At 36.3% G+C, this 26,025-nt stretch overlaps 1 protein-coding gene across 2 annotated transcripts in view; it reads left to right on the forward strand.

The window, feature by feature from the left end:
* Positions 1-26,025, forward strand: part of Vps24 (vacuolar protein sorting 24) — a 95,391-nt gene that overhangs the window by 31,583 nt on the left and 37,783 nt on the right. Inside the window, exons 6-7 of one of the 2 annotated variants that reach the window (XM_067144294.2) lie at positions 20,140-20,315; positions 23,545-23,567. In XM_067144294.2, the coding sequence (XP_067000395.1) occupies positions 20,140-20,301 (162 nt within the window). In that variant the 3' untranslated portion in view covers positions 20,302-20,315; positions 23,545-23,567. The remainder of the gene's footprint in view (positions 1-20,139; positions 20,316-23,544; positions 23,568-26,025) is intronic. The other variant, XM_067144293.2, reaches the window with a different exon arrangement.

A 26,025-nucleotide genomic window follows, 5' to 3' on the forward strand; every position in this document is an offset into this window, starting at 1 on the left:
CTTTATGTTTTCTTATATATATAAATGGTATGAGAAAAGGAGTGGAATCAGAGGTAAGGCTTTTTGCGGATGATGTTATTCTCTATAGAGTAATAAATAAGTTACAAGACTGTGCGCAACTGCAACGTGACCTCGAAAATGTTGTGAGATGGACAGCAGGTAATGGTATGTTGATAAACGGGGTTAAAAGTCAGGTTGTGAGTTTCACAAATAGGAAAAGTCTTCTCAGTTTTAATTACTGCGTTGATGGGGTGAAAGTTCCTTTTGGGGATCATTGTATGTATCTAGGGGTTAATATAAGGAAAGATCTTCATTGGGGTAATCACATAAATGGAATTGTACATAAAGGATACAAATCTCTGCACATGGTTATGAGGGTGTTTAGGGATTGTAGTAAGGATGTAAAGGAGAGGGCATGTAAGTCTCTGGTAAGACCCCAACTAGAGTATGGTTCCAGTGTATGGGACCCTCACCAGGATTACCTGATTCAGGAACTGGTAAAAATCCAAAGAAAAGCAGCTTGATTTGTTCTGGGTGATTTCCGACAAAAGAGTAGCGTTACAAAAATGTTGCGAAGTTTGGGCTGGGAAGAATTGAGAGAAAGAAGAAGAGCTGCTCGGCTAAGTGGTATGTTAGGCATAGATATCAAGGATAATTTAATAAAAAACCACCTATTCAATACTTTCCACGTTTAATGTGGTTATTATCTACATGATTTTATGTAGACTTATTTAGGTCAGGTACATGTTTCACCCATTATTTTGGGCATCTTCAGCCTGTAAACAACCTTTAGGTCAAGGTTTGGGACCTTTTTAACCAATATAAACATACCAATATATACACTGTATACATTATATACAATATATACAAACATTAATGAAATCTTAAGATGGGTAACATAAGTTAATACAGTTAAGTTTTTTGGTCCTAATCTATCTAATATGAAAAATGTCCAAAACTAAAATTGATCTTCTTTTTGGTAAAGAGGATTACCTATCGGGGTTTATGTGACCCCTATATCATATTATGTTCTTGACGTACCATGTCTGTTGACAGGATGTGTCATCAACAATAAGTGGAGATTTGAACTGATTGTTGCTTGTAGGTTGGTCAAGATTGAAAATATAAATTTAAATTAAATGTGTTTTAACTTGGCAGTTCTATTCTGGTTAACTTAAAATGTTCAAAAATAAAATGAAATGGATCTTCTTTTTTATCATAAGTCTTGAGAAAGGGTGATATTAAAACTGGAGCTTATTTGACCCATGATTTTCATTTTCATGTTCTTGACGTAACTAATATTTAAATGTGTTGTCATGCACAAGTGGAGATTAAAAAAACCGATTGTTGTAGGTAGACTGGTCAAGAACGTTGTGAATGAAACTGTTAGCGTCTTGACTTTGGGTCTCATGTAACGTCAAGGAATAGACAAGAGTACAATATTAAGCTGTTTCATAGTTTTAGGCTGCTGCTTAATTGAGAAGGAACATCCTAGACACTTGATACAGTCTTGTATGAATATTGTTCCCGTTGATGTGTTGCTTGGTCTTTGGGAGGGATCTTAAGAGTATCTGTAATGAAGTAGAAAAGTAATATTGAATTAAAAATTTAGAGCACGCGTTGTGATAAAATGTATTAAATTAACACCTCTTAACTGTAAAATGACTTACTTGTTCAATTAATACTAGATGGACCTGTCTGTTCCGGCAGCGCCTGTCTTATCAACATTTCTACTCCTGGTGTTGTACTGGTGCGGTAATGGAGGGGCGGGGCATGGAGGGAGAGTGGGGGTAGGGTGGTCTATGGACGTGTGTGCTGTTGCTGGAGGGGAGTTTCTAGAAGCGATATGGACGGGTTTAACTTTTGGCATGGTGGATGAAGCATATGAGTGTGGAGATTTAAATAATTGAGGGATTTTGTTTTGATCTGAATTCACGATATTAATTAATCTAGGTGTTAATTCGTACAAAGGATTTTTAATTTCATTGACGTCGTTGAGATTTTTATTTTTATTGTAGGTTTGGTCTAAAAAGATGTGTAGATTTTCCAGTTCATTCATTAATTTCCCTTTACCTATGCTTCTGATGTTGGTAAGATCTTTCTCTATGGATGTAAAGTGATGGCCCGTTTATCTCATATGTTGGCTCATCGCTGAGTACTTATTGTGTTTTTGAGTGTTATAATGTTCCAGATATCTCGTGTTAAAGCTCCGGCCAGTCTGTCCGATATAAGAAAAATCACATTGTGTACATGTTAGTTTATATATGCCGGACCTTGAATAATGGTTGCTGTTGTGATTGACCTTGTTGTGGTTAAAAAATATGTTTCGATTGGTGTTAACTGTCCTGAAGGCTATATTAATATTGTGCTTCTTTAAAGTATTTGCGATCTGATGGACGGCTGGGTTGTTATATGTAAATGTGGCGAAACTAGTTTTTTTAGGTTTTCTGGGACGAGATTAGTGGACAATTTAATTTTGATTTTATTAATCAAATGGTTGACCATATCTATTTTAAACCCGTTGAGTTGAGCAAGACTCCTTATGTACTTCAGTTCAATTTTTAAATTGTTGGGAGAAAGAGGAATTTTTAAAGCTCTATAAATTAAATTATAGAAAGAGGCTTGTTTTTGGGACTTGGGGTGTAGGGATGAATTCATAATAGTTAAGGGAGAGTGTGTAGGTTTCCTGTATATTCGAAAATCGAAGGTATTATGTCCGCGTGTATTTAAATATGACAATCCCATCTTATTTTTTCATATATCTGGACTACTAAAAAGGTTGTGGTCAGTATATTTTCAGTTGCATTTGCATTTAATATAAGGTTGTATTTTTTTGCAGTTTTTCATGGTAGTTAGATGGCTTGAATTCCATGCATTGGTTCATTTTTAGGTTGTGTTGATTTTTTTTTTTTTTTTTTTTTTAATCATGATTCTAACCTAGACAGGACTGCATTTGCTGCAATTTCTATAGACATAGGGTCAGGATTATTAATAATTATATTTGTATCATCAGCATGCAGAATTGCGGTCTGTACTTGATTATTGTGAGGAAGATCATTCACATAGATCAAGAAAAGAACAGGCCCCAAAATACTACCCTGCAGAATACCTGGGGTGATATGAGAGTGATATGTCTCATTATGCCCTTTACTATTACAATGTGTAATTTCAACAAGCTGAGAACGTTTATCCAGGTATGATCTAAACCAGTCATTAACATTTCCTCTAACCCCAGTCTGATGTATTTTGTGCAACAATATTTCATGATCAGCAGTATCAAAGCCTTTGAAAGGTCAAGAAATAGTCCTGTCACAGTTTCATCGTTATCAAGAGCATTTATGACCAACTATGTAAAATGTGATAAAGCAGACAGGGTACTTCTGCCAGCTCTGAACCCGTGTTGTGCATTATTTAACAAGTTATATTTCATTAAAAATTTAGTAAGCCATCTATCATAGCACATACAAATATTTTTTGAAATAACAGTAAGTATTGATATTGGTCTATAATTATGTAAATCATGTAAGTTTCCACTTTTAAGGATAACTTCAGCTATTTTTAAGAGATTAGGAAAGATGAGATAAGTTAAAGGCTGTACCAGATAAGGAACACTTTTTTTAACGAGTTTTGTGGGAATTTCGTCTACACCTGTGGAAGTTTTATTCTTCAAAGACTGTATGCTTTTAAGAACTTCCAATTCTGTTACTGGAGTTAATTGCATAGTTTTGCACAATGGTTGGGAGTTCTGGTAATACATTTGATTTACTTGCATTTTCAAGTTTGTATGTTAAGGATAGAAAGAAATCATTTATATAATTAGCCAAATGATGAGGGTCATTCATTTGTATTCCCTTATCATTTTTTATGGCAGCAACTTTATTTCCAACTGCGTGTCTGTTGGTTTCTCCCTTAATTACATTCCATGTGGTTTGTGATTTATTGCACGACTCTTTAACTTTCTTGTTATGTGCATTATCTTAGCTGCCCTGAGAACTCTTCAATAGACTTATTTGTAGTTTTTAACATATTTGCAAAAATCCAGGTCACAACTCTGCTGTGCTAATCTACTTAGTAATTTACATTTTTGACTTGAAATCCATATACCCTTCGTGATCCATGGCTTTTTTGAAGTTTCATTAATTACTGCAAGAGTTTTGGGAAAATGTAATTCAAGTTGCATTAAAAAATGCTTAAAAAGGTTCTATACCTTTGGTCAATGCTAGGACCAAATGTTATTGGAGCCCAGGTCTGATGTTTAAGACTTTCAATGAAACTGCCACATGCAGCTGCAGAGAAAAAGCAAGTTAATTGTGCTTGCTTCATTTTGGTTGATTGTTTGTTAACATTCTCAATTTCTAGTTGCAAAATTTTAGCATAATGATCTGATAATCCCAAATTTATATTGGACGCTTGCATTCTAGAACAATGGAAATTAATGCAAATGTTGTCTGTCGTTGTAGCTGAGGTGGCAGTTACCTGGCTGTGTGTAAAAATTAAGTGTTTTAGATTACAGCTTTGAAGAATATGCAGTAGATGTGATGTTGACAGGAGGTTTTATTCAGCGAAATCTATGTTAAAATCACCACAAAATATTGCTTCTGCGTTGCTGTTCTTACTGAATATGTTATGAAGGACTTGATCTAATTTTGCTAAGAAAATCTCAACATCAGCATCCGGTGAATGGTACACGGTTAACAGAATTACTCTTTTACCATAGGGAAACTAAATTCCACTGAAGTTGGGTCAAATTCTAATTCAGAATTATGCACTTCAAGATCCTTCCTTTCTTTACATTCAATTCCTGACTTAGCGAAAATACAAACTCCCCCATGCTCTTTATTAACCCGACTGAAACGACTTGCCAGATAATAACCTTCGATATTAATGAGTTCAAGTTCATCATTATTACACCAATGTTCATCCAAACAGATAAACATAACATCCTGTATTGAATTTAAAATTACTTGTAATTCTAAAATTTTATATTTAAGACATTGAATGTTTTGATGAAATATTTTTGAACTGCTTATTCCCACCCTCCAAGTCATTATTTAATTCATGACCCACATTCTGGATTAAAATATTACTGGGTCCAGAATCTAACACATGTTTCCTGGACTAGGTAGTTCTAGGACAGTCTTTCCCTGATCTTAACTTGTAATGATGTTACTCATTAACTTGCTTACATGTTGTGCTTCCCCAGTCTATTCAAGTGCATGCCATGCCTCATGTGAGAAGTTTGGTTTAATTTACTGATGTCTGATAGTGTAACATTTTTGAAATGACTACATATTTGTCTGAATTTCTCATTTGTGTCCTTGACAGCTTTATTCACAATTGACCAGTCAGTTAAATCACGTCTGTGGGGCATGTTTGTCACTATCACATTTGTATAGGTCAGCTTACCTAGAGTCCTTTTCAGAATACTTGTGGCCTGATGGCCTTCATTTCTTGCTACATCGTTGGTTCTGCCGACAATAACTATGACATATTACATGTTATAAACCTCATTTTTGGTCCTTATTGAACATTTACAGTTCAAAAATAATAAAGGTGTTCATTAATCCACCTATTCATTACTTTATTTCCACTTATAGTGGTTACATAAACACAATACCGCTCATTTGGGATATGTTTCGCCCTTAATTTAGGGCATCTTTAGTCTAAAATAATCTTCAAAAGTACATATAATACTACAAATAGAAGGTAAAAGATTAGCTAGTTACTGAAATTTGGTACATATAAAGTGAATCTTGATACATTAATAAAAAACATGTTAATGGAACACTTTGCTAGTTGTTTTACGTCGCGCCGACACAGGTAGGTCTTATGGCGACGATGGGACAGGGAAGGGCTGGGAGTGGGAAGGAAGCGGCCGTGGCCTTAATTAAGGTACAGCCCCAGCATTTGCCTGGTGTGAAAATGGGAGACCACGGAAAACCATTTTCAGGGCTGCCGACAGTGGGGTTCGAACCTACTATCTCCCGAATACTGGATACTGGCCACACTTAAGCGACTGCAGCTATCGAGCTCGGTTAATGGAACACTGTCAATGATCATACTAAAACTGTCTTGTCAGAGACTAAAACATCCTCCATTAAAAATACGTAGTTCTAATTAAAATGGTTCAAATAAAATTGTTTATGGATTCACCAATATGATAATGCGTATATTGCCAACAAAATGAAGGCGTAAACATAAGCACAAAAACGTATGTCATGTATACAATAGGTTCAAGGCCGCTGTTAAAGTCGTAAGCATGTAGGTATTAAAACATTCAAAGGTAGATATACGTAAAGGCGATACTGAAACATCAGTTGAATTATCGTAGAAGGAGTGGCCCTTTGATTTATGGTTGAGATATGTAGATGATACATTTGTAATTATAAACAAAGACGCCACCAATAGTCAAGAAATTCTAGATAAGTTAAATTAAATCGAACCCAATTTGAAATTCACAAAAGAGGATGAAATCGATAACTCATTGAATTTTCTAGATGTAACAGTTATGCGTAAGGGTAACACTCCCGATTTCCAAATCTTTAGAAAGACGATACAATCGTCTACAACCATAAACAATTTCTCATTACACTCGAATTCACATAAACAAGCATCTTTTCACAGTCTGATATATAGAGCACTTAGAATTCCTTTATCTCCCAAGAATTTGAAGACAGAGTTGAATTATATTAGGAATCTTGCTAAACAAAATGGTTTCAAAGTAGGAATGATCAATAGACTGATTAATAAAATTAAGTACAGGTTATCCATGAATCTGATACCAGACAAAACCAAAAAGACTGAGTATGCTACATTCACTTATAATAATCCAGCTATACACCAGATTACTAACGTATTCAAAAAACATAATTTTAATATAGCTTTTAGAACTACTAATTCTAATCAGTCAATATTCTTTAATCATAAAAAAGTTAATTATGACAAAAATCGTTATTTTGGATCGGGAGTGTACAGACTCAAATGTACACAGTGTAATTTTTCACATGTTGGACAAACTGGGAGAAGCTTTATGACAAGATATATGGAACATGTTAACGCGGAAAAACATAGAAAATACTCAGCGATGAGTTTGCATATGAAGGAGACTGGTCACCGATTTAAATCCATAGAGAAAGATCTAGCGATAATTAGAAATATAGAAAAAGGAAGAATGTTGAACGAATTAGAAAGTTTATTCTCTATTTAGACCAGACGTATAATAAGGATCAGAATCTTAATGACATTATGGACAGTAAAAGCATGTTAACTCCTAAATTATTAAAGACGTTTAGCTCAAATAAAGTTAAGATACCTAATAGATTTAATTCTTCATACTCTAATACTCCATCCATACCTACGGATAATAGGCCTACTTCCAGCAAATTTGATAACTTTGCCCTTCGTCGTCCTCGTCACAGTTAACTCCACCCATCTTCTCCTCCCTTCCACACTCCCCCATTCCTTCCCCTACCTCTGCAGCACAGTTACAATACGAGGCTCAGAGCCAACAGAAGGGCGGTTACTAACACAACGGTAGATAACAAGTAACAACTTTCAACAAACACATAAGTCATCATCTATTCTAAGCAGCGTATAAAGAGTTCTCTCCTTGTGTTCACCATTTTAAGACTTCCGTTCCTTCTCTTACAGTGAACATTATTCCAGAATCAACCGGCATTTCTCGACAAAGGTCTCTGACAATATTGCCTACCTGTACAAAGGGCCACTTCTTCTACGATAATTCAACTGATGTTTCAGTTTTGCCTTTACGTATATCTACCTTTGAATGTTTTAATACCTATCTGCTTATGACTTTAACAGCGGCCTTGAACCTATTGTGTACATGACATACATTTTTGTGCTTATGTTTACGCCTTCATTTTGTTGGCAATATACGCATTATCACATTGGTGAATCCACAAACAATTTTATTTGAACCATCTTAATTAGAACTACGTATTTTTAATGGAGGAAATTGTCTCTGACAAGATAGTTTTAGTATGATCATTAACAGTGTTCCATTAACCCCTTAAGCGGGGAGCTCGGTACACACTAGCTCACTCTCAGGTGGGGAGCGATTTACCTGATGGAAGAAAATATTTAATTACTTGATTAAAAACAATCTTAGACTAAAATGAACTATTGAAGGGCCAAAAGAGTAATATTTACTTGAATATAATATATTTAATTCTTGAAAAATTTGATTATTTTAATTTTTCAATACTTTGTGCAAAAACGTACTAAGTGCTTTCACACTGTGGTATCAAGATTGCTTCTTCCTGACAGCAAAGCTCTGGTTTTTGTTTATACAGTAACTTTCACCTGAATATTTTAGGCAGTTTACTATCAATCTCTGCCTGGAAATAAATGTTTCTGTATATGTAAATTGTAGATTTACAAAGTTTATATATACTTAAAAGATGTACAATGGAATCAATTATAATACTCGCAAAATTTTCTGTTAAGTTGTTTAGCGCTTTCGAGGGATCAAGTTTATATAGCCTCCCTATAATTACTAAGTGACATAAACGGACTATATTACACTACAATACAGGTAATATTTACAGTCTTCACAGTGTTATGTCTTTTACAGCTGTTCATTATGATACACACGGAAGCTCGTCATGTTATATAACCTGTTTCGCCTTCACATAATTTATATAATTCCATTCCGAAACGCGATTGTTTTCTTGTTATGTAAACTTCCACCCTAGCCACCCTTTCCATAGCAAGAGGTTCTCATCAATTGACATTTTGCCATCAGGGGTATAAGCTTCTGAAAATTTTGCTAACGGGTGGTCAGTTACTGGATTCATCTCGTATATTTTTGGAGGAAGTTGTGCATTATTCACCTCATTGTCAGAGATATGTATAAAGCTGTGGAGGAAAATCTAATAATAACAATAATAATAATAATAATAATAATAATAATAATAATAATAATAATAATAATAATAATAATAATAATAATAATGTTATTGGCTTCACGTCCCAATAACTACTTTTACAGTTTTCGGAGACACTGAGGTGCCGGAATTTAGTCCCGCAGGAGTTCTTTTGCATGCCAGTAAATCTACTTACAAGAGGCCGACGTATTTGAGCACCTTCAAATACCACTGATCTGAGCTAGAATCGAACCTGCCAAGTTGGGGTCAGGAGGCCGGCCAGGCCACTCAGTCTGGCGAGAAAAAAAATCTCATCTGTGTCATCAGCTCATAGAAAATAGGCGTAGTGAACAAGCGATTGCGTGAAATAGTGTCCTAATTTAGGTTTCTGTATAATTCCCTGCGGCAACAGTATGGCCATAAGAAGCTTTATTTCGTTCTTATTTGTTCGGACACGGTCTTGATCTCGATTACTTCCTTTCGTCTTACTAAACTGGGTTTTATGTGCGATTTTCTGCTTGGCATATTTGTCTGTTCAGCTATGTTTTAGCATATCTCGTCATAAAAAAGTAATTAAAATATTTCGCTCAGTTTTGTTTTCCCTAAAACATTCTCTTTACATCACGATGGAAATTTTAATCAAAGCGGGAATTTCTTTGTCCATTTTCAGTATAAGTTGATGAAGAACTTGCAATGGTTGGATTGTAATCAGTATTATCGTCACAAGTGTCACTGTCATGATCGTTAGTTGAACTGGAATCGAACATGTGTTGTCTCTTTTGCGACTGCTGAACATTCGCATCAGCTACGCCCAAACCCTGTATATTCGAGCCTGCAGTACTTATTCCAGGTAATTTCCTGTCACTTACGAATTCCCCTTCGACAGAACTTACTTCACTAATATCACAATTCTCCCCACTATATTCCAACGTTTTGTTTATCATGACCCGTAAATCATCTTCCTGTAACAGTGGAGGCTGGTAATTCGTTATAGATATTTTAGCGGGAAGAAATGTAAGAAAAAGGATCGAATAGAACCCTGGTCTCAGCAGTTTGGATGGAAATCATAAAATATGACTGTATTACGGTTGCGCATGATAATAAAATGTTGTGTAACTCGCGATAAACACACACTCCAGTCGTGAAGGAAGAACTCGACTGGGGATAATAAATCAGGTCACAGTTCTAAAATGTCATCAGAGAGGTCTGTTCATTGTCATAATCTCTAGAAATTCCTTCTACAGCAATATTATTACATCCAAGGGACGATTAGGCGATGAGCTAAAGCTTCAGCCCGGACCTATTAGGCCTTAGGTCGTTCTTGCCCGAACGTCAGTTGCGTTCTTTCTGTTGCAACTCATGGATGACACATTGGCATTGGGAGAACATAGTTGAAAATATTCACACCAGAGGGTAGACTCATTCGGAATATGCTGACGAAAAGGAAATAAACCTCTGCAGGCAGGCAACTGAGAAAAAAAAATGGAATCGGCAGATATATCCGCGTTTCCCACCGAGCAAGCGACTTGTAGCCGCGGATCTCGCCGCATCGCCCACCGAACAGGTTAATATGTTTTTATTAATGTATCAATATCCACTTTATAATGTACCAAATTTTAGTAATGAGGCCTAGGTAATCTTTTAGCTTCTATTTGAAATATTATATGTACTTTTGAAGATTATTTTAGGCTGAAGACGCCCTAAATTAAGGGTGAAACATGTCCCAAATAAATGTTATTGTGTTTATGTAACCACTATAAGTGGAAATAAAGTATTGAATAGGTGGATTAATGAACACCTTTATTATTTTTTGAACAATAACTATGGCGTCGTTTGACGAGAGTTTATCAGCATTCCTCGAGGGGTTTCTGAAAGGGAGGCACCTTGTTCAATAAAACCTGCACTGTCGGCTTGCAGTTCTGCTAGATTTGTTGAAAGGCCCTGACCGTGACTATCACCAAACAGTTTCATTTTCTTCTCCTTCTTTACTTTCTTGATCACATTATCGGTGTGAATTCGGTGTTTTTTCGTCGGAGAACTTGCGTCCTGGGAGAAAGAAGTGCTTCCTTGCTCTTCCCGAACTTCACATAAAACGTTGAATCTGTTTGTTACTGCAGGATGAATTCCAGATGAATTAGGCCTAGTTAGCGACACTTTCCTTTGCCACAACATAACCTCATTCCAAGACGCACCAACACTATCGCAATTTTTTAGTTTTTCCACCTCTTCAATCAGATTTGCCTTTTCAGACCATAATTTTTTAATTACAAGGTTTTCTTCTACCAAATCCTTATCTAGCACTTCTGTTATTTTGTGTAGTGTCTCAACAGTCTCATGGACAGATGAAGGCGTCATTTTAGGCCTACACACACTCGCGTTCACAGATATTACCAGTACACAAATGTCTGTTTCTGGAGGGAAGGAGTGATTACTTTCACCACTGAGAATACCTTGACTGTTCTTCTCACCATCTGTAACATTTTCTGTTCATCTTACAGCATATTTCACTTCGTTTTCTAACAATCTGGGAGCACTCATTAGAAGCTTGCACTGCCGATGCCATCTTCAAATGCAGTGGTGAGATGCAACAGAAAAAGAATAGAAGAAGTAATTGGACCTTTTGGGTATGGAAAGAGGAGTGAAGTGTGAGAGAATTTGGTGGATTTTTGTGTATGAAATGGGTTAAGTGTGGGCAATATGTGGTTCAGAAAGAAGAACAGTAGAAAGATTACAAGATATGGATGGGAAAACAGAAGGACAAAGATAGTACCGTAATTCATTACTTCTTGATGGAAAGATCAAATCATAGACAGTTGTTAGATGTAACAGCCTTCCCAGAAGTAGTGGTAGCAAAAATGGCACTGCAAGGTAGTGGTAGCAAAAATAAAAGTAACATAAATAGTAAAAATTAAAGAACTAAGAGAGAGAAATTAAAAGATATGGAAGTAAAAGAAAAATTCTGATGCAAACTTGATGCAGGTGTAATGGGCTAGTATAACTTGGAAACAATTCTCAAAACCCATGGGTAAATAGTGAAAATATCGGCTCGGTGAGTAGGTATTATTATTATTATTATTATTATTATTATTATTATTATTATTATTATTATTATTATTATTATTATTATTATTATTATTATTATGACTTGTGAGGTGTGGCTGTGAAGTTGTTTACATCTATTATTATTTACATAGTTATGTATGGACTTTATTTGGTATAAATCATGGTCGTACCATTTGTTATTTGTCTGTTGTATGATCTGTCTTGTGTAACAAAACGTGAGGTTATGTCACAATACATCTGCTGTATGTATATTAATAAGAGTTTATTTAATGTAAGAATACATAATTAATAGTATATAATTTATTATTACCTGTAAATATGATGTACCGGTATAAGTCGAATGTAATGTTGTGCAACACAGGGTAATAGTCCAGAACAACGCATCTTTGTCACTAGAGTTGTATAGAACATTCTATTCATTTGTAAATAGGTTATTGGAGACTCAAGAAAATTTTAGAAAACATGTTGTGTCATTTGAGAAAACATGTTGTGTCATACTTTTCTAGAAGCCTGGCCTGGCAAGGTATAGAAAGAGACGGTGTCGAGTTGTTAGAGAGACTTGTTGGTGAAAGTTGCTAGTCGAATTCAGTGTGTGAACTCATGTTGTGATTTTGTTGTGTTGGTAGTTGGTTGACATGCTAATGTGGCAGTCTTCTTCTTATTCTTCTTCATAGTGTTTTGTTCAGGATAGCAGTTCATTAGTGTGTGTTTGTATAATGTGTATGTAATTTGTAAATAAAACAGTGTACACAATTGACAGCATCTCCTGTGTGCGTCTTTGTTGTTACGACAAACTGGAACATACCCAGAACTGAAGCTGAGAGTGTGTATGTTGAATGGGACATATTCAAGAAGTCGTTTGTAATGCAGAGACTGCTTGTAGCAGAATAGCTGAAAGAGTGGGAGATTGGAGACACCATGGTGGAATGAGAGGGTTGAAGAAGCAGTTTGAAATAGAAAGTATGGCAATTATGGAATTTGGATAAAACAGAAGAAGGTAAAAGAACATATCAGGAAATGAAAAGAGGGTTCAAGAAAGTAGTAAGTGAAGAAAAGCTGGGAACGACTTACACGAGAGTTGGAAAAGGATGTGTATAGCAGTAAAAGGATGCTATGTAGACTCGAGGAAGGGAGAGAAGAAAAGAGGCTACACAAAGCAGGTGAAAGGGAAAAAAGGATGATAGCATCACCAGAGGAGATAAGAAAAGATGGAAGGATTACTTTGATGAACTCCTGAATAAGAGGCAGTATGAGATAAAAGTAAACTTGTGTCCTCATCCTGATGTAGTGCAGCTCTTTTCAGGCACACCCCCTATGGAGGCAAGCTGCATGTACCATTTTAACCACATACCAGCCCTCCTGCCATTCTTAAATTTCTGGTAGTATCACGAATTGAACCCAGGCCACAGAGGACAGCAGTTAATAATGCTAACCATTGAACTACGGTTGATAAAAGTACATGGTGAGGAGACAGAAGCCAAGACGAAGTCACAACGGAAGAAGTGGAGACTGCTGTCAAACGAATTAAAGTGGGAAAAACAGCTGGATTGGATGAATTGTGTGTGGAAATGTGTATTATGTATGTATGTATGTATGTATGTATGTATGTATGTATGTATGTATGTATGTTGGGTATTCAGCCTGAAGGCTAGTTTGATCCTCTACAGCTCCACCAACAGCTGTCATAGATAGCCTAGGTGTCACTGAAGAGGCGTAGTAGGGAAATGAGGAGTGAGGTAGTTTCCCGTTGCTTTCTTCACTGAGCCAGCAGTTGCTATTACATATCAGTATGCTAAGCCCACAGTGCACTATGTCTTCTGGTATGGGCTAGAGCAATTTTGTTACTTTCATTGATCTGTCTCAGCTTTATTCTTAGCTTTGACAAAATGAAAGTGACTGAGGTATGAGTAATGCTAGTAATGCCATTCCTTCTGCAGCCAGTCCCTGCTATGAATGGTGTGAAAATATTGCTCATAGGGTCAGTTGGTGCATGCATTTCAGTGGGCTTGGCAGACTGTTGTGTAATAGCAACTTCTGGCTCGGTGAGGAAAGCAACGGGAAACTACCTCACTCCTCATTTCCCTAGTACGCCTCTTCAGTGATGCCTAGGCCATCTATGACAGCTGATGGTGGAACTGTTGAGGATCCAACCAGCCTTCGGGCTGAGGACTAAACATACATACACATGGTAAGCCCACTGAAATGCATGCATCAACCGATCCTATGAGCGATATTTTCACACCATTCATAACAGGGACTGGCTGCATAAGGAACGGTATTACTAGAATCACTCGTACCTTAGTCACTTATTGTCAAAGCCAAGGATGGGACTGAGACAGGTCAATGAATGCAACAAATTTATTCTAGCCCATACTAGAAGACATAGTACACTGTAAACAATACATCCTGCCAGCAAAGGCATGTGTGGAAATAATAAAAATAAAATCAATAGAACCCTTTGGTCTGCAGTGGCTGTGTAGGCTATTTCGATCTATTTGAAAGGAAAACTTGGTACCAAATGACTGGAGTAAAGGAGTAGTAAGTAACAATTGTCACACTGACACAGATAGGTCTTATGGTGATGATGGGATAGGAAAGGGCTAGGAGTGGGAAGAAAACGACCATGGCCTTAATTAAGGTACTGCCCCAGCATTTGCCTGGTGTGAAAATGGGAAACCATGGAGTAAAGGAGTAATAATACCTATATTTAAGGAGGAGGACAAGAACATACTGTATGTGATAATTATCAAGGAATCACACTCATATCTCAGGTACCGGTAGCAAAAATATTTGGAAGGATACTAGAAAAAAGAATGAGAAGAAAGGTGGAAGTACAATTACAAGAGGAGCAGTATTGTTTTCAAAATGGAAGATCCACACTAGACTCCAGTATAAGGCAGTTAATGGGAAAACATTGTGATGACATTCCTTGATTTAGAAAAAACTTAGCTCAGAGCTGAGGTATGGGAAGTAATGTAACAAAAAGGATTTGGAAAATAAATGACGCATTATGTGTAAGCAATGTACAAAAATTGTTGCAGCAGTGTTCAGACACATGTGGGGAAGATAGAATGGTTTTGGAATGAAACTGAACTACAACAAGGAAGTGTGCTGTCACCACTGTTATCCCCCTGTGGATGGGGGCAGTAGAATAACACCCACGGTATCCCCTGCCTGTTGTAAGAAGTGACTAAAAGGGGCCCCAGGGCTCTGAACTTGGAACGTGGGTTGGCGACCACGGGGCCCTCAGCTGAGTCCTGGCATTGCTTCCACTTACTTGTGCCAGGCTCCTCACTTTCATCTATCCTATCTGACCCTCCTTGGTCAACTCTTGTTCTCTTCAGACCCCGACGGTATTGTGTATGGAGGCCTAGGGAGTCTTTCATTTTCATGCCCTTCGTGGCCCTTTTTTTTCCTTTCTCCGATACCTTCATTTTTCGAAGTGTCGGACCCCTTCCATTTTCTCTCTCTGATTAATGTTAAATGGAGGATGGTTGCCCCGTTGTACTTCCTCTTAAAGCAGTAATCACCACCACCACTCACCACTGTTATTCATAATGGTTATGGATTAAATTGGAGAGACAAAAGTAAAATATGGGGACAGGGAGCTAAAGGTTTGTAAATTATATTTGTGGTGTTATATTTGTGGTGCGGGGAGCAAACAGAGAGGACGTACAAGTGCAACTAGACATGTTGAGTGAGATTATTGAACATTATGGAATGAAAAAAGTAAGACAACAGTGTTGACTAGAGGAGAAAGGGAAGGGAAAGGAATTATGAAAATAAAGGGACAAGAGTTTGAAGTACTTGCCAAGCAAACCGATGCAGGATGCAGATTAGTAAAATAATTCAACTGGGAAATGCCTTCTACCAGAGTGAGAAACCTGGTGTGTAGGATGGAAGTACCAATGAAGTGTAAAGTGGTGATGTATGAGATGTACTACTGTCCAATACTGACATATGCGGCAGAGACCTGGACACTTACAAAAAGACAGGAGAATAAAATCCAGGCCAGTGAAATTAAATTTTTAAAAATTATGATCAGGAATGACAAAGGACAGAGTAAGGAATGAGGACGTAAGAAAGGCAATAGGAGTGGAAAAGCTTTAGGACAGAGTGGTGAGAGATAGTTTTGACATATTAAGAGGATGGAAGATGGAAGGATTGCAAGTTATGAATCTCATTGTAGAGCTGTATTGAAATTCAGAATAAGAAGTTGATACATTAATAAAAACCACCTTTCCAATACACAGTAATCCTTTGTATTTAGGATAAAACCATTAACAGCTATTAAAATTAGGACATGCTTCGCTCATATTTTGGGAGCATCATCAGCCAGAATAACCTAATTCAAGGTAGGTCAGGGCCCTGATCCCAGTACGTATAACGTAAAAACGTCTAATAATACAATGATAAAACTAATTACAACAATTTAAAAATGATCAGTAAAAATATAATATATCTTTAAAACATTTAGTGACCATTAAAATAGCTCGAAATGTAGGTGAATGGTAAGAAATGTTATTTGTGCATTGCTGTGAATGATTATTCTCATGGAACGATGGACATAATCCTCACATGATGGCATTAAACTGTTTATAGTTGTGAACACTTTTACACCATAAGAGTGAACTATTGTGGACTGCAGACTGCAATCTTGTTACAGATGTCTTAAAATCACATGTGTTGGTTGAAAAACAAATTGTATGGATGGATAAAACTTCGTCTGGTTAGCATAATATGGCTTTAAGAGACTCCCTCGTGTTATATTTCATCGTAGTGTTATTCAGTATATACTGTCATTAATCTTCGAACAGGGGACTAAAAGATCTCTAGATGGAAAACATGAAGCAGGTGAGCCCTGAAAAAAGAAAAGAGAATATGTAGGCCTAAGTGTCAGTTGCTGGGATTTAAATTATGTCCTGCTGTGGGGAAATACTGAAAGAAGCGCTTACCTTTGTGTTGGTTGAGGAATAAATGTTCTCTCAGTTGTTTACGGAGATCTGATGGACACTAACTTGTAGCTCGATAGTAGCTAGCGTGAGCTCGACGAGGGAAATAGATGATGACGGTGATGAATAAAAAAAAGGACATATTTCTAAACATCATCCAAAATTTTGGCTAAATCTTCTGAAATTTTCAAGTACTATCTTTCAGAATCAATCAATCAGTCATTACTGATCTGCATTTAGGGCAGTCGCCCAGGTGGCAAATTCCCTATCTGACGTTTTCCTAGCCTTTTCTTAAATGATTTCAAAGAAATTGGAAATTTATTTAACATCTCTTTGGTAAGTTATTTCAATCCCTAACTCGTCTTCGTATAAACATTTATTTTGCCCCAATTTGTCCTCTTGAATTTTAGATCTTCATATTGTGATCTTTCCTACTTTTAAAGACACCACTCAAACTTATTCATCTACTGATGTCATTCCACGCCATCTCTGCACTGGTAGCTCGGAACATACCACTTACAAGTAATTATTCTATGTTCCGTATTGAAGATGACGTTTATCACAAATATTACGTATTTATTGAACCACCTATTCAATACATTCCACTATTTTATGTGCTTAAAATTTACATAATACTAAAAAGTCTAAAGGTACATGTTTCACCCTTTTTATGGAACCATCAGCCTAACTCAATCTTAAAGTTATTGGTTGTGGAGCCTATCTAATAAAATGTGGAATAAAAATGGTGTTAAACAATGATCTCATAAAATATTGTACAAGAACATCTAAAATAGGGACATTGCACAGAAAGTTTTGTTAAGTATACTGAGATGATGCTTGTTGTTTAAAGGGGCCTAACATCGAAGGTCATTGGCCCAGTATACTGAGAAATAACAGTTTTGAAGGCTATAACATGGTCAGTCTTGAATGTGTGAGCGTCTAAAACCAAAATGGATCTTCTTCTTTTTATACATCATTAGAACTTTGACGGCCTTGAGGATGAAAGTACATTCATCCTACGGGAACATTTGACCCACTCCCGTAACATGAGTTCAAGATAACAAGACCAGTGTCAAATATATTTACAACTGAAGTATGAAATGAACATATCAAGCGTGTTAAAAGAATACTGCTGATATTATCAGAAAGTTGTAGAAAAATGTAAGGGACTTCATGTTGGAGATGTTGAGGTGTCGAAGCTAGCTGTTTGCCACTGCTGTGATATGTTGGTAATCAACAGGTTCCAAAAGACGGTCAAGTGGGTGTAGTTATCCCTGTTGAAATACTTAAATCAAGCTAGCGCTGCTGGAACAGTCTGATGTACTTAACACGCTCCATACGAATAAAACACGATCACCTCCTTGGTTAAGTTGATTATAGTTACTCTTTAAAAACTCCCTCATGCCTGTTTTATCAGCCATATGGTACTGCCTAATAGTCCTAATTTTAATACCTTCCTTCCTTTCACATTTATTTTTAACTACGACAAAAACAGCTTTGTGATTAATAATGCCATCTATTACTTCAGTTTCTTTATAGAGCTCATCTGGTTTTACCAGCACCTCATCCAGAATATTCTTCGCTCTAGTTGGTTCCATCACTTTCTGAATATTACTATTAAATCTAGCAACACTGCTGTGACTGGTTCCAGACTTTTGAATTTCTTACCAGTCCGTATCAGGATCTGCAATTCATTAGCTAAATTTAAAAGATCTCGCTGAGATTACCCGTTGATAGCTACTGACTGAAATGTACACTGTACAGTTGAGTGTGTGAATGACGAAGGTTTGAGAGAAGTTTTCTTGGATATGTAAACCTAGTTGATAGTTGTGTAATATGTATAATTATTGTGTATTTGAGCAATATTACTTCATATTCATATTGGTTAATGTGGTTATGTGTAAGAGAGGGCCAGGCGCCTTAAATTCCCCACTTGAAGGAAGCGATAATAATAACATTCTGTAAATCTTCAACATAGACTGTTATGCCTTTCAGCATTCACTGTGCAAGCCTCGTTTAATTCTATACCTCTTATCTTTAAATCATTAGAAAGTGAGTCTGACCATCGTCGTCTTGGTCTCCCTCTAGTTCTCTTGCCCTCCATTACAGAGCCCATTATTCTCCTATGTAAGTGTTCTTCTCCATTCGCCTTACCTGACCCCACTACCGAAGCTGGTTTATGCATACAGCTTCATCCATTGAGATAATTTCTAACTTATCTTTTATCTCTTCATTCCGAGTACCCTCCTGACGATGTTCCCACCTGTTTGTATCAGCAATCATTCTTGTTATTTTCATGTCTGTTACTTCTAACTTATGAATAATATATCCTGAGTCGATTCAACTTTCACTCCCGTAAAGCAAAGTTTGTTTGAAAACAGACTGATGTAAAGATAGTCCGGGAGCTGACTTCCTTCTTGCAGAATACTGTAGATCGCGACTGCGTGCTCACTGCTTTAACTTTACTGCACCTTGATTCAATCTCAGCTTAGAATACTACCATCCTGGGAGAACACACATCCTAAATGCTTGAAATTATCTACCTGTTCCAGCTTTGTGTCCCTAATCTGACATTCATTTCTCTTGGATTTCTCTTGGATTTCTTACCTACTGACATCACTTTAATCTTGGAAAGGCTAATTTTCATACAATACTCATTGCACCTATTTTCAAGTTCCAAGATATTAGATTGCAGGCTTTCGGCACAGCCTGTCATTAAGACCAAGTTGTCAGCATCGGCCAGACTGCTTTTCACCTAAATAATAATAATCATAATCATCATCATCTTTCCCCCCGGATACTTGAATATCACTAATTTGAAGTCCCTTCCGCCTGCAGATAAACATCATTATTAAAATGAAAACTGCCTCCTTGATATCAAGAGTCACAAAAATTCCCTTTTTTATCATCATCTAACAAATACCAGTGGAGCAATGGAAGCCATTGCTTTTTCAATGGGTATTACTAGTATATGTCTAAATACCATCATTAATAAATTTTTCTTCCTAAGTGGTGAGTGGAGGCATCTCATTTATATATATAGGTGTTACTAGCTGTTTAATGCTTTCAGAGATATCCGTTTCCTGTTTTAAAAGTTATTGTTTTCCTCCATCAGTAAATTAGCATCACTGTCTCAGTTGTATTCTTTGATTTATAGAAAACCTAGATGTAATAGTTTGAAAATGTCATTGAATGTAAGCCATATGCAGATTCTTACTTCAGAATCTGTTTAAATTCAGGTGCTATGGGAACTGACTGCTGGCCAGCTTGGCCAAGCACCTGCTGCTGTGACTGACACGTTACCCCCCACGTCTGTGGCAGAACCATCCACTAGTGCGACAGTAGAGGATGAGGATGAGCTAGAGGAGATGCAGAGTCGTCTACAGGCTTTGAGGAGTTAGCTAGCCATTACCAGGTATTGTGTACCTTTTTAATAATTTTTTATGCCATAATTGTAATGGTTTACAAGTTTAATTCCTTAGCAACTCATATTAATAAAAGTGAACTACTACTACCACTGCTACTACTACTACTGCTACTACTACTACTACTGCTACTACTACTGCTGCTGCTGCTACTACTACTACTACTACTACTACTACTACTACTTTACTGGAGTTTCATCGACCTTTATAACTGACAGACCATGATTTTAAATTTTGGGTGGAAAACTTTTGTCCATTTCCTTAGCTGAATGGTCAGTGTATTGGCCTTCAGTTCAGAAGGCTCCATGTTTGATTCTCAGGCAGGTCAGTTCATTGCTTTGGCTCAGGGGCTGTGTGTTTGTGATAGTCTTTATACACATTTTCCTTTACATACAGCACATCACATTACCTATAACCACAGAAATAAACATTAATGAATATATCCCTCTACATAGGGTTGGTGTTAGGAAGGGCATCTGGCCATAAAACTAGACTTAATCTGTATTATTGCCGGCTCAAGTAATTGGGGTAAAGGCCTGGAGAGAAGAAGAAAAATTAATCTTTTCTAATTTATACCAGTAAAACGTGATGTGTGGTCTTTAGTGGTAAAACTGACACTTCTATGAATCTGTACCATTAGTTTATTTATCCGACTCCTTGGCTGAATGGTCAGCATACTGGCTTTCGGTTCAGGGGTCCCGGGTTCGATTCCCGGCCGGGTCGGGGATTTTAACCTTAATTGGTTAATTCCAATGGCTCGGGGGCTGGGTGTGTGTGGCGTCTTCAACATTAGAAATCATCCTAGGTAGAGCCCTCATCTTCACAGACATGCTGGTTGCCTAATAGGCCGTCTACTAGAAAAAGACCTGCACCAGGCCTCTCTGGAGGCCATACGCCATTATTATTATACTAGTTTATTGCTTACAAATGAGAAATACAAAACACATTAGAAGACTGATATCAAACCCATTGTCATTGTAGATATACCATAATTTGGCAAAAATGGGTCAACAAAAGTGATTATAGTAAAAACTAGGATGTGCATACACAGCCAGAGTAATTGGTTAACTGTATTCGGCAACAAAGAAGAGTTACATTATCATGCATAGGTTATTAAATTCTTCTTAAGTTAGCAGCCAGTAGGCTGTTTGGCTGCAGCTCTCCACTCCTTGTGCTCTGCTTTCCTCGTCAGCTGACAGTAAAAGTTACAGTTCATGTCCTCGATCTGACTCACATATTTCAAGTGTGGTTTTCATTGGTAGATTTTCCCCTTCCATTTTATCTTTCTACTATCTGATGTATCTGTGCTTCGCTACGGGATTCTCAGAAAGACTGACTTTGTGGTTTTCCTAACTGAAGTCAACATAGGTCATTACAAAAACGTCAGTAGGAAAGTAGCGATTAAAAGCAATGTTATCATATAAAATACTTGATCAAATGAAAATACGCACATTTTCTCACTTTACGAACTCTACTATCATGCCGGTCTAACAGTCCAAAGTTCCAGAGCTAGAAGAATGACCAGGCCGCAGACAGCCAAGAACACTGCAATTATTCCGTCAAATATTCACACTGCTCATTCCAATCAGTGCCTCAGAGTAAGGATTGAATAGCTCGAATGCTATCATGAACCAGTGTGTTACGTACCAGTAGTATCAGAAAATTTATGAACCAGAGGAATGGCATGCTAAAGAAGAACGTTGTACCTTATTTAAGGCCAAGGCTGCTTCCTTCACACTCCTAGCCTTTTCCTATCCCATTGTCACCATAAGACCTATCTGTGTCAATGTGATGTAAGGCAAATTGAAATAAATACTCAGTATGCAGCAGTAATCCTATCTATCGAAGATGAGTGGCAACAGAAGACACAAAGCGCATCACAACAAACAATGGTCAGTGTAATGTTATTGTTGATCAATTGTATGAGCTTTCTATATTGTAGGCCTTCACATTTAGTTTTCTTTCAACTCTGTGATATTAGGGCGTCTTATAAAATTATTTATAGTGTAGACTGTAGTTCCTTATTCTCCGACTTTACATACCGATTTTCATTAAATTCTGTTTACTCATTTTCTTGTGACTTGGCGCTGATATGGACTTCGTAAAAAAAAATAATTCCAAATTCATGAACATCTCTGTGATCATAGCCGTTCGGTAACAATGTATAAGACATAAATGATCAGAAATTTAATACTGTATAACTTTAGTTATGTAGTATTTATGGATACGACCACTAATAACATAACTATTTGAGAATTAAATTTTAGGCCTTCCCCTATACTACCATTTCACTCAGCGTGAATAAAATTATTTATGACCTAGATTATAGAGACTTATTCTCCGACTTTGCATACCGATTTTTATTAAGATAAGACCACTAATAACGTAAATGTTTGAGAATTAAATTTTAGGCCTTTCCCTAAAGTACCATTTCACTCAGCATGAATACAATTATTTATGGCCTATATTATAGAGACTTATTCCCCGACTTTGCATACCGATTTTCATTAAGATAGAGCCATTAATAACATCAATATTTGAGAATTAAATTTTAGGCCTTCCCCTAAACTGCCATTTCACTTAGCGCGATAAAATTGTTTATGGCCTAGATTTTAGAGACTTATTCCCCGATTTTGCATACTTATTTTTATTAAATTCTCTTTAGCCGTTTTTCCGTGATGCGTGTACATACGTACAGACAGATAGACAGACAGAAATTACGGAAAATTAAAAAGTGCATTTCCTTGTTTCTGTGGACATGACTGATACAGAAATACAATCCTTTTTAAATTCTGAGCAATGTACAGACAAAACTCTTGTTTTATATGTATATAGATTATTCTCTTGACAAAGTCATTGTGATGAAGTATGTGTCCAATTAGATGGGCTCCTTTTCTTGAGCTCCTGTAGTCCAAGATCACTCCCACATAACATAAAACTCCATACTATGTCCTCAAGAAGTTCTTCAAATTCAATTTGATATTCCTGGAGGTCAGAATATTCTTTTATTGATTTTTACTTAGCTTGTCCAATTCTATTTCCTATTTCTTTAGAGCTTGTACATCACACGTGACCTCACTACCCAGATAAATACACTTTTGTTTCCTGTAGAATTTTGTTTCCAAGTACAATTGGCATACAATTCTTCTCTTTTCTGCTGCAGACCAGTACTTTAGTTTTCTTTTTGTTTATTTTTATGTTGTGCTCGTCCGGCTGAAGGTTATTAAATATCAAGTCATATGGTGAGTAAAATGATACCTTTATATTTTGTTACTTTATCTTTTGATTTTATAGTTCTTTCTGCAATACTCAGCCATGAGGCTTGTGTAAATGATGACTAAACACTTGGTTTGTAGTAGCTGTTTCATGACATTGTTGCCAGTGTATCCTGGTTTTTAATTGGCTGTTTTGTATTTTATGTTAAAATAACTATGACTGGGATCTTAAATGCATTGGCCACCTGGCTATTTTAAAACGAATAAACCATCATCATTTCCCTCTCCAGTCGCCCGGGTGTCTCCTTCACTCCTTTTTGTCCTTCCACTTTTCCTGCTCCATTACTTCATCCAATCCAGCTTCTCTAATGTCCTTCCAAATCTGATCCCTCCAGCTTCTTCTCGGTCTTCCAACCAGTCTGTTTCCCTTAACTTTTCTTTCTGATTCCCTTCTTGCTACCTGTTCCTTTTCCATTCTTTTTACATGTCCAAACCATCTCAGTCTTGCTTTCTGTATCTTCTGTACTAATGGTTCTATATTTAGCTCTTCTCTGATTTTAATATTTTGAATTCTATCTCTTCTTGTCTTTTTAACCGATGGTCTTAAACATTTCTACTGCTTGGATCTTACTATCTTGTCTCTTATTAGTTACCAGTGTTTCTAGTCCGTATGTTACAATTGGTATGAAATACTGTTTATATAATGTTAATTTCGTTCTCTTGGGAACTTTGATAAAATGTTATAATTGTACTTAGTCTGTTATTAATTTCAGGGTTGATTTCATTTCTTCCATTAATAATACTACCCAGATATGTAAACTGTTTTACATTCTCTAACCGTTCTCCGTCTATGTTCACTCGGCTTCTCTTTTTCTCTTTTCCACTTATAAACCACTTATATTAAAATACATACATAAATACATACATACATACATACATACATACATACATACATACATACATACATACATACATACATTATCATTATAGACAGTTGTGCCTTTCAGCATTCAGTCTGCAAGCTTCTGTGAATTATACAAATTATACAAAAATGATTTCATTGAAAAGTATTTAGAATTGTAAGATACTTTCCAGATTCACAAGAAACTAATGCATTTGATACTTTACATGTAATCGTGTAAGTATAAACAAACTCACCTATAAGGGCTTAGGTAGGTCTTGGAGCCATAATCTATATATATATAAAATAACTTGTCCTGACTGACTGACTGACTGACTGACTGATTCATCATCGCCGAGCCAAAACTACTGGACATAAAGAAATGAAATTTTGGGGATTTATTCATATTAAGATGTAGGTGCTCGCTAAGAGAGGATTTTTTGATATTCCGTCGCTAAGGGGGTGAAAAGGGGGGTGAAATTTAAAAAAAAGTGTATCTATATCTCAAAACTTTAAAAGTTTGCAGATGTAAAAATTGGTACTTAGAATCTTCTTTTAAAATAAGGATACACGTATTTTTTTGTTTTCTGAAAACCCCAATAGGAGGGGTGAAAAAGGGTGAAAATGGGGAAAAATGGGTTGAATGCCTTCAATCAGGATACCGGTACTTATATCTCAGAAACTGAAGATATTACAGACCTGAAAATTGGTACTTTTGATCTCTTTTAAAAATAAAGAAACACGTATTCTTTTGTTTTTGGAAAATCCAATTAATGGGAGGGTGAAAAGGGGGTGAATTTTTAAAATGAGTGAATCTATATCTCCAAACTTTTAAAGTTTGCAGATGTAAAAATTGGTACTTAGAATCTTCATTAAAAATAAAGAAACACGTATTTTTTGTTTTCGGAAAATCGCAATAGGAGGAGTGAAAAGGGGTGGAAATAGGGTTGAATGCCTTTAATGAGGCTACTTATATCTCAGAAACTGAAGATATTACAGACCTGAAAATCGGTGTTTGGGATCTCCTTTAAAAATAAAGAAACACGTACTTTTTGATTCTGGAAAATCCAATTAAGGGAGGGGGTGAAAAGGGGGTAATATTTTAAAATGAGTGTATCTATATCTCAAAACTTTTAAAGGTTATAGATGTGAAAATTGGTATTTAGAATCTCTTTTAAAAATAAAGAAACACGTATATTTTGTTTTCGGAAAATCCTAATAAGAAGGGAAGAAAAGGTTGAAGAAGGGGTCGAATGCTTTTCATGAGTCTACTTATATTTCAGAACCTGAGGATATTACAGACTTGAAAATTGGTATTTGGGATCTACTTTAAAAGTAAGGAAACACGTATTTTTTCGTTTTTGGAAAATCCAAATATTGGGGGTAAAAAGGGGGGGTGAATTTTTTAAAATGAGTGCGTCTACATCTTAAAACTTTAAAATTTACAGATGTTAAAATTGGTAGTTAGAATCTCCTCTAAAAATAAAGGAACACATATTTTTTTTTGTTTCCTGTAAATCCCAATAGGAGGGGTGTAAAAGGGGGGAAAATGGGTTGAATGCCTTTAATGAGGATACATATATC

This window comes from Anabrus simplex, chromosome 3 (genome assembly GCF_040414725.1).
Source record: "Anabrus simplex isolate iqAnaSimp1 chromosome 3, ASM4041472v1, whole genome shotgun sequence".
Taxonomy (NCBI): Eukaryota; Metazoa; Arthropoda; class Insecta; order Orthoptera; family Tettigoniidae; genus Anabrus; species Anabrus simplex.